Below are 16,944 nucleotides of genomic sequence, written 5' to 3' on the forward strand. Positions count from 1 at the left end.
AATAACAGAAGTCACAGGTAAGATTATCCACATATTACTTTGATTGAAAGGAAGGTTGTTTCTAATATTTTATTCAGAATGTACTTTATTTTGTGAATTACTATTCCCTGAAACAGTCCAGAACTCCAGTTTTGGTGGAAATGTGTCCTCACTGGTCACTAAGCAGATTTATTTCTGCTTCAGGTTAATGGACAAGAGGAATAAGGGGTTTGCACTTTATTTGAAGCATTTCAAAATATATGCAGAATTTAGTAGCAACATGTAACATTCCAGTCATTATCTCTTTTTTTCCAAGGAGAAAACACCAGATGTTTTGAGTTACAGGATGTATATATTAAATCTCTACCTTCTGTTTGGGCTAGAAATTAATGACGGGCAGAAATAGTCTTTTTATCTTGTTCTAATATATAGTCAATGATGCAAAGGTCACTCTTTGATTTATAAATAGATAGCTTTATAAAAAGTTTGGTGGCTTTTCATGTGTCCTGTTCATGCCTTCAAGTTTGATTTTGATGCAATGGTTGGAAGTACCAATAGAGAGAAGACTTGAGCTAGGGAGAAAAATAAGAACTTCACAATTCAGGCTTTTTATGGCACTTATTTTCTCACTATATAAAACTTACTATTTTATATTTACTTGTACATAAGTTTATCAAAATGTGTAAGTGGCTTGGTGAAAAGAACCTGCTGAACAAAGAGATGGCTTGTCATTGTTCAAATGCAAAATAGCTTTCTTTTGCATTGAAATCAGAGAGGGGAAAATCACCTTTAACCCACATACTGGTGGGTTTTCATTCTGTTTTTTGAATAACATTTACTGAAGTAATAAAATATGTGAGGTTTGTGAATGGTTAAAAACGGTGCTGTGAATGTCCTGACTCAAACATGTATTTTCTTTTTTCTCAAGACCAAAGTTAACAGATATTTGATCAGAGAGACAGATACAGTGTCTGATGTTAAAATCTTTCCAACCTCAGTTCCAAAAATAGTACCACAAAGATATCACACTTACAGCTGCAGTGTACATAAAGTTTACGTCACCCAGAAGATCAAAGCTGAATGATGTAGGGCTGAGGGTGGTGCAGTCCAGCTGCAAAGTTACAGCTATTTCTAAGTTCAAGTCAACCACAGCTTCTCTCAGTGTTTCCACTGCCTCCCTCCAGCCAACACAACAGCAGATGCTGCTGTGGAGCCTTTGCAGCTCAAGATTTTCATGGCTTCTTTTCCCCTGCATGTAAGGACATGGCAGGGGTGAGGGATTTGTTTCCAGGGGTAATGGGATCAAATGAGCTCCATCTGTATTTGCAAATAAACCTCAAGGCTGCTGGGTTTGAGCCAGACTTTGGGAGCATCTTTGACTCCAGACTCAAGAGGATGGTTGGTATTAAGAGATCATGAATGTCACAAGCGACTCCACAATGTGATCTCCTTTTTAGCTTCAGATCCCTTTGGAATGCATGTAAATTATGGCTCAGGTAACATTAATGATGGACCAGAAAACTATTCTGCACTTCTGTTAGAGCTTTTAAATGCAGTATTTCTTTCTACATGTAAATCAAGAACCACTTCTCAGAAATGTCCTTATTCGTAGAGGAAGAAAATCAGCAAACTGTTTTGAGGGTTTTTTATTATTTTTTAAAGAAATATTAAAAAAATACCTTTTCCCCAGTGGTTAGGCTATTTACTGCCCTAACACTCAGGTGCTGACACTTGCTCTATTTACATAAACAGATTCTTGTTCTGTGCTCCAAAAGAAAACTCAAATGTGGCTGACTTGGACAGTTCAATTTCTAGTTCACCAGGAGATCTCTCAATTCTGTGGATTTTCCAGGATTCTGATATTCACCTTGTTCTTCCTCAGGGAAGTGGCAGCTGCAGGCATCATCCTCCTGAACTGACTGTTCAGGTGTGTGCACTGGAGAAAAAGAAGAGATTCACAGAATCAGTTGGGTTGGAAAAGACCTCTGAGACCATGTAGTGCAACCTTTGACCATCCATGCTGTTAACCAGACCATTTCCAGCTGTTTCTTGAACACCTCCAGGGACAGTGACTCCACCAGCTCCTGGGCAGCCCATTCCAATCTTTAACAACCTTTCCTGGGAAGAAATTCCTCCTCATCTCCATCCTCAACCTCCCCTGGTGCAGCTTAAGGCTGTGTCCTCTTGTCCTGTCACTGGGAGGAAAGGCTGATCCCCACCTGGCTACAGCCACATTTCAGGGAGGTGTAGAGGGCAGGGTCTCCCTTGATCCTTCTTCCTCTTGACTAAACAACCCCAGTTCCCTCAGCCACTCCTCGATGACTTTACCTTCTAGATTCTTCCCCAGCTTTGTTACCCTTCTCTGGATTCACTCCAGCACCTCACTTTCTTGAAGTGAGGGGCCCAGAACTGGACAAATGTCCTCTTTCTCTTTCATTTATTCAGCCATCTTATTTCAACATCCCTCACTCACAAATGCAGGATGTCAGAAAGAAAAAAAATCCTCCAAGTTATTCTATAATCTGAAATTATTCCTCTACAGCATATATATCTGATAAAACTAATTTATCACACTTTGTTTTCCCTAATTCAGCAGGTCTTGTTTGTCATGGCAATGAAAGGAAAAGCAGCATGAGGGAAATAGATTTTTGGACTGCTGTGGTCTAATGTATTTAGAGTTACACTAGAAGATTCAGACCTTATCCTTAGAACAGGGGAAAAGAAGAGAAAGAGAGAGAGAACCCTTCAAAAAACTGAACAAACCAACTATAAATGACATTGAATGGAATCAGCTTCATCTTTGTGCGGAACTCTTGTGCTTGCCTGTCACCCTGATTTTTTAAGATTTTCTAAGCCTTCTGATGTTTACATTCTTGTAACAAACTTTCTCACACACTTTCTATAAATAACTTATTGTTTTGCATTTTTTTATGGAGGAGGAGGAGGAATTTGATAGGCTGTTGATTTGTCCAGTGTCATTGGAGAGGTGGCACTGTCACCCTCCAATCCACTGCCACTTTTGGAAAACTATAAATGTTGGAGTCAGAAAATAAACTTCCCTTTTCTTTACCTTGAGAGCAGCAGTGTGAGCTTGTGTTGTTTCACATCCTATTGTGACACTTGCCCAGGAGTTATGAGCTCTCAGAGGGCAGTGCTGGATTCAGGCTGACCCTGCTGATGTCCCCTCTCCCACTGCAGGCCCTGTGTCCTCTCTGGAGCACAGAGAACTCCAAGGGGTTACAGCCACACAGGCCAGGAATGATGCTTGAAGTCATAAGCTGAACTGGCCTTTAACTGGAGCAGCTGAGATTTTTCATCTATCACAAATAGTCCACTTATAAGGACAAGTATGCACTTGACCTAACACCCACAGCAAATTTTCATTGCTTTCTGCAATAAAAATTCCAAAGCTGTTTCCCTTTCACTTGCTTCTGACTTACAAGGCCAAAAAACCCAAAGCTGTTGCAACTACCTTTGTAAGGCACTTAACCTGGATTCTTGACTTCTGTCCAGTTTCAAAAAGAAAAACTGAAAAGCATATTTATCTTACTTTTCTTGATATTTATCTTACTTTTCTTGAAGACAGCATGTAGTTTCTTTTTCTGCCAGACACTGAAGCAGATGCACAAAGGCAGCAGGAACATCAAGCACGACAGCCCAGCCACAGCGAGAGAAATCCTGATTGTGTCTGCCTGAACATCCTTCCCTAGGAAACAAATAACATTGTCTAAGAGTCTTAACAGAACAAACTTCTACTGCCCTTGAATTAGCTGAAAACTTTGTCTCCCATTCTGCTTCTGGATCCGTCTGCAACACTGGAAATGCACAGAAGAAACGATTTTTGCTTTAAATGGAAGGTGAGTGTGCTACAGTATGTTTAAGTAGGTCATAATTCTTTACCTCCATAAGGAATATTACACAATGACTCACCTGGCACAGTGATATAAAATGGAATGTCAAGAGATGTTGTAGGTAGAGTAGTGACTAAAGTGGAATTAACTGAAGCATGTTTGCAAATGACATCTTTTGCTGGAGTTCCAGGCACCAGGATTTGGTTTCCAGAGCACCTGAAGGACATTTACAGCAAAATGGGGAAAAGAAAAAAAAATATCTTAAATTCCAGTCAAGTGTACTAGCTGTAGCATTTTAACTTTTTTTTTAGTTTACTTACATTGTCCAGTTTTTGCAGGAGCCATTGGGCTGATCATTAAAGGTCCCATAGCGGCAAGGCTGGCAACCTTCAACAGACAAGAACAGGTAAAATTGTACAACATTTAAAATGCAACATATGAAACATTATTTTTGCCTGCTTGTACAATGTCAGAATTACTACTTCATAAGCTGCTCTGAGTAGGCAAGGCAAGTCTTTCCCTGTCAGCCACAGACCAGTACAGTATTTGGCTAAAACCCCGGTTGATTTGGCACAAGATGCCACAAACCATGCCTGACTCCAGAGTTCTGTTTCCCTCATGCTGGCAGCCAAAGAGCAGCCATGCAAAAGGAACCAACTGGTGCAGGATTTGAGCTGCACCAGGGCTCAGTGTGGTGGGTTTGACGGCTCTGAGCTCACACCACACACCATGCAGAGTGCTTAGCAGCAGTGGCGGCTTTTATCTCTCGAGGTCCTTCCTCAATCTGCTTCTGCCTGGTGCAGGAAGCAGAGGGGCTTTCAGCTGCTGGGGAAAGGTGATTCTACCTTTGCTGGTGCTCTCCTGGCCCACGCCACAGCTTCGGGTGCAGAAGGTGCAGCGATCATTGCCGCAGCGATAGCCCTCCTTGCACGTGCATTCAGCATCGCTTGTTGAGGAGCAATTTTTCAAATACCGAAACAGTCCTGCAAGGGTAAAAACAGCGTTAGCTTACAGCACGGACCTTTGCTCTCACAAGAACCAGGCTGGCGGCTCCAGCGTTATTTGGCCAGAGGCACATCCCTCGCCGGGCAGGTGCCACCCGGTCACGCCGTTGCCACGGGAGGTCACAGCAGGGCTGGTGGCATCGCCGCCGGTACCTTCGCACCGTCGACACATCCTGCAGCCGCCGCTTCCCGCCGCGCTGGAGAAGGTGCCGGCCGGGCAGGGCTGGCACGGCGCGCCCGCTCCTCGTTCGCAGTCGGCGCTCTTTACGAAGGTACCTGCGGGGCGAGACACGGCGGTCACACGGGCCGGGACACGGCTGTCACCGCACCCCGGCACGGTCCTTACCCGCCGGGCAGTGAGCGCCGCACGGCAGCGCGGCTCCCGGGCTCAGCGCCAGCGCCAGCAGCGCCGCGGGCAGCAGCGCCCGGCCCGGAGCCATGGGTCGGAGCGGGTCGCAGCGGGGACTGCGCGCGGGACACCCGGCACCGGCCCTTAGCCACCGCCCCCGGGGGGCCTGGCTGCGTCATCCCGGGGGCGGCGGGGAATCCCCGGCCCGGCGGGACTTTCCGGACCCTCCCAGAGGCGCGACCCCTCAGCTGTGCCGGGCACCGCCCGCAAAGCTCTCTCAGCGATGCCGGTCAGCGCTCGCCCTTTTCACCTACGGGGCTTCCCGGTGAGTGCGGCGTGGAATCCCCGGGAGGTGAAAGGCGAGAGGCGGGGCCGGCAGCCGCAGCCGTGCCGGGGACGCTGAGCGCACATGGGCACCGCGGGGACACGCGGGGAGCGCCGCGCCCCGGCCGGGAGCGTGCGGAGCTCCCGCCCGCCGGCACGGGAACGGCGAGGCCCCGCCCCCTGCGGCCGCTCACAGCCAATCCCCGGGCCTGGCCCCGCCCACTGCACATCCCCGCAGCCAATCCCTGAGCGCGGTTCTGTCCCACAGCCGGGCCCGGAGCGCGGGCAGGAGCAGATATGGTGAACGCTGGGTGCAGAGTTATAACTGAGAAGCGAACGTATGGTCCGTGTGTGTGTGCCCTGCCTGTGTGTGCCCGGCACACGGGCAGGCTGAGCAAGGACCAGCCTGTCCAGGTTCTGAGCGGAGTCCGCTGTGGGCAGCACACAAAGCGCCCCGTAGCGGGAGCTGAACCCCGCACCGATCCCAGCAGAGGCCTCAGCGGTCCTTCCCTATCACCGGCTCTCCTCCCTTGGACTTGAGCTGCTCTGCCGCAGCTCTCGTGAGCTCAGAACCAGACCGGGCCTACCAGCACCTGCGAACAGGCTTTTACACAGCAGGGCTTTGCAGTCCTAAAGAGGCCCGCTAACAGCTCTGTCTGTCCTTCAAAACACCGAAACTCCTTAAAACCAGGGGCAGCATCATCCCTGAGCCACAGGCATTCCCTGGGAAACAAGTGTCGGGCAGACGCTTCGGGCAGAGAGCGGAGAAGAGCAAGGCTCGGTCCGTGAGGGGCGGCAGCGGCAGTAGCGGCAGCAGCGGCTCGGTTTGCGGTCGCGCCGCCGTAGGAGGTGACCCTTGCCACGGTGCGGGTACCAGAGCGCTCTCCGCGTTCCGAGAGCCCGTGAGAAAAGCGGAGCGTGCCGGCAGCGCGGGGGAGCGGCGGGGCGAGGCCGGGGCGGAGCGCGGGCGGTACCGGGGCCGGGGCGGAGCGCCCCAGAGCCGCCCGCGGCCCCGCTGAGGTGAGTTGTGGCCGCCGCCGCTGCGGCTGCCGCGGGCCCGGCCCGGAGAGCCCTGTGGGGCGGGGGTGTCGGTGTGGGCGGTGTCGGTGTGGGTGGAGGGTTCGGTAGCCGGGCCGGGCGGGGTTGCGGTGCCCAGGCGGCCGCGTTGCAGGGCCCAAAGCCTCGCCGTGCCCGTGAGGAGGCCTCGGTCCATGGCCGGGCCCGGCCCGTGCCGTCCCTGCCGCGGGGAATGGCGCCGTGTCCCACACGAGCTGAGGGGAACGCGCCGCCTTTCCACCCGGGCGGGCCGAGCTTGCTCCTTCAGGCTTGCCGTGCCTGTGGATAGCGGGCTGTGCTCGGGGCACTGCAGGGTGTGATTGCTTTTAAAGCCACCCTGGTTGGAGTTTGTGATTCACCATCTCCAGAAGGGCTCCTGTACCCACGCAGGGCTGTGCCTTTGGCTGAGGGGTTTGAGGCGGCCTCAGCTGCACTGAGGAGCAAATGGGAGACTGGCATTTACTATGTGTAGGTAGATTGTTAAATGAAGTTGTTAGGTCTGTGTAACTTAGTCCTGCCTTCTCAAAAACTGTCTTTCCGTAGTAGTGGGACAGCTATTTACATATGCACCCACATGAAGAACAGTACTAATGCTCAAGATTTGTACAATAAATATCTAAAGGCATTATGGAGAGACTGCATTTTGCAAAACTAGGATAAAGAGTAAATGTGCCTGTTTTCATCTAAAGAATTAATGAAAGGGATGCAAACTGTGATCTAGACTATTTTTCTTCAATAAAAAGCAAGTGCAGCATTTCTGCATGGTGGCTATTCAGGTAGTTTTTTGCTAGTCAAATTCATATGAAAATTTTGCCGAATCCATGTGTACCCACAAGCTATTAAGAAGCTCTAGGTTGTTCTGGAGTTATTGCTAATACCTGAGATTTGGGTGTACTTGATCAGTGGGCTTTACATTGACAGTACATAAAGCTGCCCTAAAAGCAGGATATGACACAGTGAATTATTTTGTTTGGGCTGGTTCAGCATGCTGTGGGATGGTTTGCTGTATATTACTGCGTCCTAGAAATAACATTCTAAAGGAGGCTACCAGTAGGGAGAAAACATGAAAAGAGATGAAGTTAAAGCAGGGGGAGGATGATTTTATGTAGGCACCTAAACGTGCATCACATTTTATGAAGAACTCCCAGGTACTATGTGCAGTTCTAGATGGAAGGTCCCTGCATAGCACAGAAATCTCTGTCTTACAGAGTAGTAACCCATGAAATGCCTCCTCACATCACAGAGGCTTTCACAGCCTTCTCTCAGACCTGTATGAGTTAGTGGATATTTTACATGATGTAAAGTTATTTTAACTTAATCTTCAAGTGGAAACTTGGCCATTCACCTCAACTTGAATTTAAAAGTTAAAAAAAAAAAAGCCTTAAGCCTGGTTTGTTCCATTTGCTAGGTCCTGTGGTCTGCTCCCCCATCACACGTGTGCACATGTGTTTCATCTCCCACAAAGTTGCAAAATAACCCAGAAAATCTGTTGGTGAGATTTTGCAGGGGCACTGCTCAACTCACTGTTAAGTCACAGGAAACTCCTCATGCAGCATGCTGGGTGGAAACTAAAAACCAGACATGAGGTCAAAGCCTGTGCAAGCCCTTTTTGTAAGTGCTGGCCTGGGTGGGAGTCAATAATCTCGGAAAGAGTGAGGGTGTGCAAATTGAAAACAGCTCTGCCTCCCACCCTGAACCTGAACCCCTCTCTGTTAGACACAGGTCATGACTGAGGTCTTGATTAGGCCAGGCTGCTTCCTCTCCTGGTGCTGATGTGCTGTGCCTCCCACTTACCCAAGTGCCTTAATATTTTAATATCATAATGCATTCTTTCTAAAAAGCTCCTTAGTTAGACAGGATGGCTATGAATATTGATTTAAATGGATACTATGAATATTGATTTAAATGAATTTGATGAGTATTGATTGAATTTTGAGATGGTTTAAATGAAAGAACATGCAAAAGTACAAATTACTGTTCAGTTTCAGCATAAGGGGATTTGCCTTTTAACCACATTATCTTTTATCCCCCTCAGCCCCTTCCTTCACAACCACCTCCCTCATAGCAGCCCCTCAAGACATGGCCTCCAAGAGAGCATTGGTGATCCTGGCTAAGGGGGCAGAGGAGATGGAAACTGTAATCCCCACTGATGTTATGAGAAGGGCTGGGGTGAGTATGAGGCAGTGAATAATCTGGTCAAGGGGAAATCATTGCTTCAAGCTGAGGTTCATTTCCTGGAATTCAGTGTGTGGTCTGTGAAGTAAAAATTTACCCTCATCATCTTACTGCTTAGCAAATACTTGTGTCATGCTGACATTTGTTGGTAACCTTTAAAAATACCAAAATCTGATGTGAACTAGAGCAAATATTTCAAGTAAATCCTACTCTGTCAGAAAACACAGCTACCTCCAGGTGTAGTAACTGGAAGTGCCTCTTTTGTAGGGGTCTGAAAACCTCAGTACATTACAGCTCATGACATTGCTTAAATGAATTTCAGAAGTAGCTCAAGAAAAGCTATTTACTACAGTTCTGGCTGTTGGGATTCCTTAAGTTGTTTGTTACTCTTGTAGTTGTAGTAGCACATTGTTATCTCATTAGGAATGAAAATAATACTTTAAATAAACATACTAACTTCACTTATATAGAAATGACTGAAATAAAAATTACCTTCTCCCACCACTTTGTCATTCCATCACTGTGCTCCCCATTTTGGCTGTCAGAAGAGGAACAAGCTCTCAGTACATCTTTGCTTGCACTACTTAAGAACTGACATATAAGAAAAATGCCCTGAAGTTTTGTTTTATAATAATATATTTGTTCTCCTGTTAGATCAAGGTGACTGTTGCAGGCCTAACAGGAAAAGAGCCAGTGCAGTGCAGTCGAGATGTCTTCATTTGTCCTGATGCCAGTCTTGAAGATGCCAGAAAAGAGGTTGGTCAGCACCCTTCTCTGACATAAATAATGGCCAGCACAGCCTCTCTCACAGTTTCTGAGGTAACTTCTGAGAAGTTCACCAAATTTCCCAAAATTCACCAAAAGTCTGAGGTGAATTTGGAAAGCTTATGCATTACCTTTGGGCATATGTTGCATGTTGTGTGAACTCTGTGCAGCAGTGAATTACAGAGCTGTACAATCAGACAGATTTCTGAATTCTGCCTAAGTATTTGAGTTTTGCAAAGGGCCAGTCACAGAGCTTCATTTTTCCTGTTAATTGGCTCAACAAAATACTGTGATTTGGGCCAACTCAAAAGTTCTGATGGGAAGCTAAATAATGTTATAGTTAGACCTGTACAGTAAGGTTGGAGCAAAACCACTTTTCTTTACAACACAAGAGCTGTCACTTGCTTGCTGAAGCTTTTAAGTGCACTAGACTTAAAAGTCAGTTCTGTGAGAGACTTAATTGATAATAGGCTTTTCCTGGAACAGGAAATAGTATTTTTGTCATAATTGGAACTGGTTTTCTGATCATAAAGTGTTGTTCAGTTGAAGAAAAGATTGATTTCCACTTGAATCAGCTGCAGTGGTCTTCAAACAGGGTAATGTATGTAAAGAGTGGAATGTGTGTGTCAGCCTCTATTCAACAGAACAATTTTATCTTTGTTTAGGGGCCTTATGATGTTGTGGTCCTGCCTGGAGGGAACCTTGGGGCTCAAAACTTGTCTGAGGTAAAGTTCTGGCATTTTATAAATTCATGGGCATTCTCACGAGTAGTGGGGTGGTCAGCATTGTTTGGTAACCCTGCATATTCAGTTCAGCATCTAGAAATTCTGTTCTGAATGAATCAGTAAACTAATTGTTAATGGTCTTAAGCCTTCTTGTGATTATTTAGGTGGGACAGCTGGGTAAGTTCTTGGCCATGAGTGCCTAGTAAAACAGAATAAAAATTGAGAGAATATAACAGAAGAAAAATGTTGTGCTTTATGGGAAGATCTCTGTTCATATTCATATGAAGATGAAACAGTTGCAAATGAAGATTTATTGCTGAAACACAAAACTGTCCAAACCCAAGGGACTCTGCTCCCTTGCAGAATTCTGGCTCTGGGGTGGTATGAATTCCTTGTGGGAGGCAGACAAACAGATTGATCTATCAAATAGCCTTTAGGTGGTGTCACAGAGTTTGTAAGCCATGGAGTATGAGACAAATATCCCATATAAATTTTCTTAAGAATCATAGAGACTGACTGGAGGTATCTTATGAATAGTGTTTTCTGTTGGTTCTGTATTTTCAAAGAACTTTTTATGGCCAGGGGTTAACCAGCTTTCATGTGGGTCAAGTACTTCCTTGCAGTTCCTTCTGATTTCCTTCCTCTTCTGGGGCAAGCATGTTTTGGTTTCAGTTTTTCTGCTTTTTATGTTCTCATTGCCCTCTGTCCTGGGGCAGGGAGAAAAAATTCCAGTTGGTTTTCTGTACAAAACATGTTCATGAAATTTCACTGAAAACTGTTTCAAATAACCAACTCCAAGCAATGACTTGTGCTGTTTCTCCATACAGTCTGCTGCTGTGAAAGACATTTTGAAAGACCAGGAAAGCAGAAAAGGCCTGATTGCTGCAATATGTGCAGGTGGGTTAACAAAGTGTCTTGCTTTCTAAAGCATTTGGATATTTTGAAGGAGCATGAAGAGTTTCCTGTCTTAGAAATCTGTGTTTCTGTAATTTAGTATGAGGAATTTGTGCCTGAATATATATATATATATCTTTCAGCATCTGATTTTTTTTTGTAAATTTAATAGCAGAGAAGTCTCTAAAATAATTGTGAACATTTATCCTGCAAGTTCAGGTTGTTACCTAGTTGTCTCCAATCAGCTGTGTTACTGTCTTTAAAATAAAAAGTGAAATGTAGTGTGCTAGGATTTTTTTTAAGTGTGTGTTTATTCTGATGATCTTTCTGCAAGTGTACAGCACTGGCAGAATGTCATTGCTGTAAATTTATCTCACATAACCACTCCTGCCCTTTAGCTTCAGAAAGAAGGCCAGAAATATAGAATTACAGTCTCACCCTTCCTGAGCTGCAGCAAAAAATGGACTTGCTTTGAGGAGAGGGTTGTCTGCTTAGATATTCTGCACAGATTGATATCCAGATCATGAACTTTGTGAGATTTGTGTTTTAAAAAGTAGTGAAAAATTGCCAATACTGAAATTGCCAATACTGCAACTGAAGGCTGGTCTAGGGAGCTGAAGCTGAGAGTGAGGGGAGAGATGATGAATGCATTAAAGGCAGTCAGAATGTGCTCCAGGAGGGGATTTTTCACTTTTGTATTTAGGTACATTGCTGGAGGGGTTTTCTGCTTTTCTTCCTCATTTAGTGCTGGGCACACAGGGCTGTGAACATTCCTCCACTTGGCAGTGATGCTCTTGTGCTGCTTTATCTGTGTCTCTTGCAGAACAACCCTAATTCACATCTGCCCAGTAGAGGCCTTTGCTTGTAAGCAGGATGATTCTTAGAGGTCATTCCAACTGAACACAAAAGAGGTTATTTCCTGTACTAAATCCAGAATTAAATTAACAGAAATGAAACTCATGTCATACAAATCCTGCCTTCAGTTTCTTTTGGAGTTCCCATAAGGATTTCCTGACTGATGACTTAGCACTTCTTGACACAAATTCTTCACTCAATTCAGGGTAAGGAGGAAGTATGAAAAGAAAAGAGAAACTCTTGGAACCAAAAATGGAATAATTAGTCCATGATCTGTCCAAAATACTGCTTGGCACACAACTGCAGCATGTAGAGACTTGCTCAAATGAAATCCTATCTGTTAAGTTTTAATTCAAGGTTTAACAAGGTTGTAAAGTAATTGTAGGTAATTAATGTTCAGATTGAAATGCAGGCCTTTTGTTTCTTAATATCAAGCAGTTTTAAATAAAATGTCTGGAAGTTCTTCACTCCTTCAAAGGCAGCACAGTCATGGGTGGGACATCAGTGTGAACTGTAATGTGAGAGCTTTTTGCTTCAGAGGTTGGGCTGGCATCAGTGTTTATAAAAAGTAGTCTGTGCCCAGTGAGCTTTGCCCCCTGGGGGTCCCAGTGCCCAAAAGTCTGTTCTGTCAGTGCAGCAGAAGGCAATTCCTCACTGCTGCAACTCTGTGTTCTTGCAGGTCCTACTGCCCTTCTGGCCCATGGCATTGGGTATGGAAGCAAAGTCACCACACATCCTCTGGCCAAAGACAAAATGATGAATGGGGGTATGTTTCTGTCCAAACACTTCTCAGATATTTTAATTTATTTTTCTTACCTGAACCCACAATTTAAAAAAGAAGAACAGCTTTTTTTTCCTTGCTTTTCTCTCTGAATTGATTCTATACCACCAGAAAATAGATGGCTGCACTAACACTGATCCTTGGGGGAATCCTGCTGCTGCTGTCATGTTAGGAGCATTTATTGCCTTATCTCTTGAGTCTGAGCTACCTCCTGCCCCTTTGGTTCTTTGCCTCAGTGGTCCCAGCAGCAAACTCTGGTGGTATTTTTCCTGCTCTCCTGTGAGTGGTGCTTTGGTTCTGTGGCAGCTGATGGCTCCACACTTCTTTGTCCAGCCTAAGGGAAGGGATGGTGAAACACTGAGGGTCATTCTGTGAGCATTAATGAGGCTGGAGGGGAGCAGATGGCTTCCCCCAATATCTTCTGCATGCACCTGGAATAAAAGAAATTTATGAACAGCTCCACAAAAGCAGACTTCCAGAAGTAACCTCATGACAGGCTCAGTGACAGCTTTTTGAGGAGCTTTTAGAATCAGAGGAGCATTCCCACAACCTGGAGGCCCTGAGGACAGCAGGCAGGGATGAGGTGCTCAGAGGCAGTGCTGGGGTCCTTGTGGCCTCTGTGGCTCTGTGGAGGAGGCAGTGCTGGGGTCCTTGTGGCCTCTGTGGCTCTGTGGAGGAGGCAGTGCTGGGGTCTTTGTGGCACTGTGGAGGACACAGGAGCTGACCCTGTTGCTGTTGTGTCCCCAAGCACACTACTCGTACTCGGAGAGCCGCGTGGAGAAGGACGGGAACATCCTCACCAGCCGCGGGCCTGGCACCAGCTTTGAGTTTGGCTTGGCCATCGTGGAAACTCTGCTGGGCAAGGAAGTGGCTGAACAGGTGAAGGCACCTCTAATACTGAAAGATTGAAATCCTGGTGTGGGAGAGGCACTAGGAGAAATTTAGATGGAGAGTTTTATCCTTTGTAGAATAACTGTAATGTGCACTGTTGTAAATACACTTTAATTGTGGGTGAAATTAGTAACTGTACTTACCTGAACTGGGATACCTTAACAAACCAAAGGTCTTCATTTCTGGAAAAACATCCTGTTAGCAAAGAGCTCTGTCACAAAAAACCAGCCAGCATCTAATAATCCTAGTTAGTTCTTGGATGACATTTAAAAATCACATGGAAAAATGTTTGCTGAGTAAATAAAAATAGAGCATCCCTACTGGTGTGTTGTTCTTTTCTGTGTTCTCTCCCAACCCAGACCCATGAAACCTTTTTACCACCATGTACTACTTAAAACAACATCTGTTTAGATTCTCACACAGTTCTTCTGAAGTCTGAGCAGGAATGAGAAGGTGGCCAAGCACTGAACAAGCTCCCTAGAGAGCTGTCATGATCCCAGGTCTGCTAGCATTCATGAAATGTTTGGACAGCACTTCTCACAACACTTCTTCTGCCTCTATGATTTAGCTTTTAGGCTGCCCTGTATGGAGTCAGGAATTGGTTTTGATGACCTTCATGAGTCTCTTCCAACTCAGGATGTTCTCTGATTTCATGACATAGATTATTAAGTTGTAACCTAAAATTAGTTTAAAAATGTTGAATTTCTTGTGTACAAATAAGGCAAATAATTAGTATTAATTTTCCAACAGTGTTGGAACTAAATGAAAAGTGTGAATTTACATACCTTGTCAAGCACCCCAGAGTTCCTGCAGGTTGAACATGATACCTTGAAATTTGTCTTCTGCATTCGATGACTGCAGATCCATTGAGCTATTTGGGCAGCTAATAATCAGTATAAAGCATGAAGTTTGGATTTGGTAGAATGCCACCAGTAGCAGTGTTTGTTTCTGCTACAAGCCTGGCTTAAGAGAGCCTTTGTCAGTTTGGAGGAGTTGCAGGACAGGTCTCTGGAGGAAGTACTGGAGCTCTATTCCCATGAGAATTAAGAACTTGGCATCGATTTCCATCTTTGCTACCTTCCATTCCCCAAATCATTCTGGTGTTACCTGGCTCTGTCAGCAGTCATGCCTAAGGATGGCACCTCACTGGACTCTGAAGTTACCCCAGCATCTGGAGATCTGGTTCTGCTTTCATCTGAAGTGCATAGTCTGAACTTTAGAAAATTACTGCACAGGAGCCTCTCTGATTGCTTATTTTAATGGGAAACAAGTTCATTCTCAATTACTGCATTTTGGTAATGAAATACATGGATACTTTTGCAAATTTAGAATTAAGAAATGTCTGTGTTGTTAAGAACTACTGGAAGAACTGCTTCAACTCTATGTCTCTTAATTTGTTTAGGAAATATTTCATATGTTTCTGTAGCTTTGAAATATGCTCAAGATATGCAAAAGTTGTAATCTATGTAAGATTTTACAAGTTTGTGTGGTAAATCTGCACATCTAACTGGTATTGCCATGCAAATGTAAACCAAATGATGGAAAGAGTCTTTGTCCTAGAATCTGGAATAATTACTTGCCTTGTAAATGGGCATAATTCAGAATACAGGAAAAGCTCTGCATTCCTGGGTGGCAGCACTGCTTTGTAACATTAGAAGGAAAATATTTCCATGCTTGCATTGTTTTTAGTCTTGCAGAAATATTTGAATACAAAGCATTAGCAAAGTGGCCATAAATTTGATTATAATTTTTTTTTTCTCCAAGGCTGAGGGAGTTCAACTTAGAGAAATGAGGTTTTCAGTGTGTATATTTGGGCTTTCCCACTCCCATTAAAATGGTAATAGGAAAAACACTCAGAAAAATGAGCCTAGAGCCCATGGATGTATCTGCTTAACTTGCAGATTCTTCCACTGTGTTCAGCAAAAGACTTGGTAAATAAAATATTGTAGTGCTGCTTGCATCACAGTTACCTTCATACAGCTGACCTTGTTCTCAACCTTTTACATTGCAGATGTCCAGCAAACATGAAATTACTTGGGTTCTCTTTCTGTGTCATTATCAGTTAGGGTAAGTAAGTGTATGAACTAAGATTAGGCTCATTTTCCTCTTAGGGTAAGTGTTACGAAGGGATTTGCTGATTCAAGGGAAAAAAGTTACTTCCAGTTAGCAAAATGCTTTTTTTCTGACATTTCAGTGTCTCTTTTAATAAAATCCTCTTTTACCTGCTGCTGAAAGATGAGCTGAGGTATTTCCTGCTCATTGTTTTGTGTACACTTTGAACTTTTTGCCTTTTTATTATTGGCAAGCTTTGGTTTTAGAACCTGTGGTAATTTGGTATCTGCTGCCACTGAGCCCAGCTTAAATTGAAGGGAATGCTTCCACTTTTCTGTCTAACATTCAGTATTTTGTTCCCTGGCAGCTGGAGGGTTTGGGGGTTGGTTTTCCTGATGAGCAAGCTGCCAGTTGGCATCTGCTCTATGCCTCAGATCATCTCTCAAGAATAATGTGGGGTTTTTTAATCCTGATTCTGCTTGTTCTGTGGGCTTGAATGCTTCATTGAGAATGAATTCTCTTAGGGAATTGAGAAGTATTAAATGGCTTAGGAGCAGGAATGCACACAAGAGGGCATAGATGCTGGAGCCATCAGTGAATACTGGCAGTGATGGGAAATATTTTCATTCAGACTGACAAGCCTCTAACTGAAGAAGAGGCAGAAATGTGGAGAGTGAGGAGTCTGGTTTTGTTGCAGTTCTTTGCAAGTTTCTTTCCAAAAGGGGAAGGTGAGGTGCACAGCACTGAGCAAATCCTGTCTCAGGAATGTGTCCCTCTCAGCAAGGAGGGATACTTTTCTAGAGAGACAAAGGTTTTACTTTTAGAATGGGTGGAGACAAGCAGAAGCATAATGGATACAAACCAGCCTGCTCATTAGTACTTAAAGCTGTAAAAGCACACAAGGGAATAAGCTTCATCCAGTAATTACAAGCCTTGGGCAGCTTGCTAGCCATTCATGTGTATGCTTACTATTTGGTATGAAGCCCACAGTGAATGTCAGAGCAAAAAATGATTACTTAATCTGATTATTTTGGGGTTTTTTCAACAAAAAGATGTATCATGATGCAAACATAAGCAGTGATCCCAAAATGATAAAAAGTACCTGTCTTCCAGCAGTGATCCCAAATGATGAAAAGTGATGATCCCAAAATGATAAAAAGTACCTGTCTTCCAGCAGCCTGCATGACCCATGACTTGGTTGGAAAGATAAATATGTGACAGAAAAGTAGGAAGATGTCAACTA

At 44.6% G+C, this 16,944-nt stretch overlaps 2 protein-coding genes across 2 annotated transcripts; one reads left to right on the plus strand and one right to left on the minus strand.

Moving 5' to 3' along the window:
• Positions 1 to 1,609: 1,609 nt before the first annotated feature.
• On the minus strand, positions 1,610 to 5,326 carry TNFRSF9 (TNF receptor superfamily member 9). Its single transcript, XM_064730584.1, has 7 exons — positions 5,181 to 5,326; positions 4,988 to 5,110; positions 4,676 to 4,813; positions 4,151 to 4,217; positions 3,910 to 4,046; positions 3,551 to 3,685; positions 1,610 to 1,915 (listed from the first exon to the last, which is right to left on the minus strand). Exons 1-7 carry the CDS (start codon positions 5,272 to 5,274, stop codon positions 1,791 to 1,793), a joined length of 819 nt encoding a protein of 272 aa, XP_064586654.1. The 5' UTR covers positions 5,275 to 5,326; the 3' UTR covers positions 1,610 to 1,790.
• A 1,062-nt stretch (positions 5,327 to 6,388) lies between these two features.
• Positions 6,389 to 13,969, plus strand: PARK7 (Parkinsonism associated deglycase). Its single transcript, XM_064730585.1, has 7 exons — positions 6,389 to 6,527; positions 8,599 to 8,732; positions 9,393 to 9,494; positions 10,169 to 10,228; positions 11,056 to 11,125; positions 12,657 to 12,743; positions 13,507 to 13,969. The coding sequence occupies exons 2-7, from the start codon at positions 8,643 to 8,645 to the stop codon at positions 13,665 to 13,667; spliced, it is 570 nt and encodes a 189-aa protein (XP_064586655.1). The 5' UTR covers positions 6,389 to 6,527; positions 8,599 to 8,642; the 3' UTR covers positions 13,668 to 13,969.
• Positions 13,970 to 16,944: the final 2,975 nt, after the last annotated feature.

Source organism: Zonotrichia leucophrys, chromosome 21, assembly GCF_028769735.1.
Source record: "Zonotrichia leucophrys gambelii isolate GWCS_2022_RI chromosome 21, RI_Zleu_2.0, whole genome shotgun sequence".
Lineage (NCBI taxonomy): Eukaryota > Metazoa > Chordata > Aves > Passeriformes > Passerellidae > Zonotrichia > Zonotrichia leucophrys.

Bases quoted from the DNA above. Each gene is read 5' to 3' on its own strand.
- PARK7 (XM_064730585.1), top strand. From the start codon at position 8,643: ATGGCCTCCAAGAGAGCATTGGTGATCCTGGCTAAGGGGGCAGAGGAG. The intron at 8,733-9,392 runs GTGAGTATGAGG...TTCTCCTGTTAG, and splicing joins ATGTTATGAGAAGGGCTGGG to ATCAAGGTGACTGTTGCAGG. The intron at 10,229-11,055 runs GTAAAGTTCTGG...TTCTCCATACAG, and splicing joins GGGCTCAAAACTTGTCTGAG to TCTGCTGCTGTGAAAGACAT.
- TNFRSF9 (XM_064730584.1), bottom strand. From the start codon at position 5,274: ATGGCTCCGGGCCGGGCGCTGCTGCCCGCGGCGCTGCTGGCGCTGGCG. The intron at 3,686-3,909 runs GTGAGTCATTGT...TTTGTTTCCTAG, and splicing joins ATTTTATATCACTGTGCCAG to GGAAGGATGTTCAGGCAGAC. The intron at 1,916-3,550 runs GTAAGATAAATA...CTTTTTCTCCAG, and splicing joins ACATGCTGTCTTCAAGAAAA to TGCACACACCTGAACAGTCA.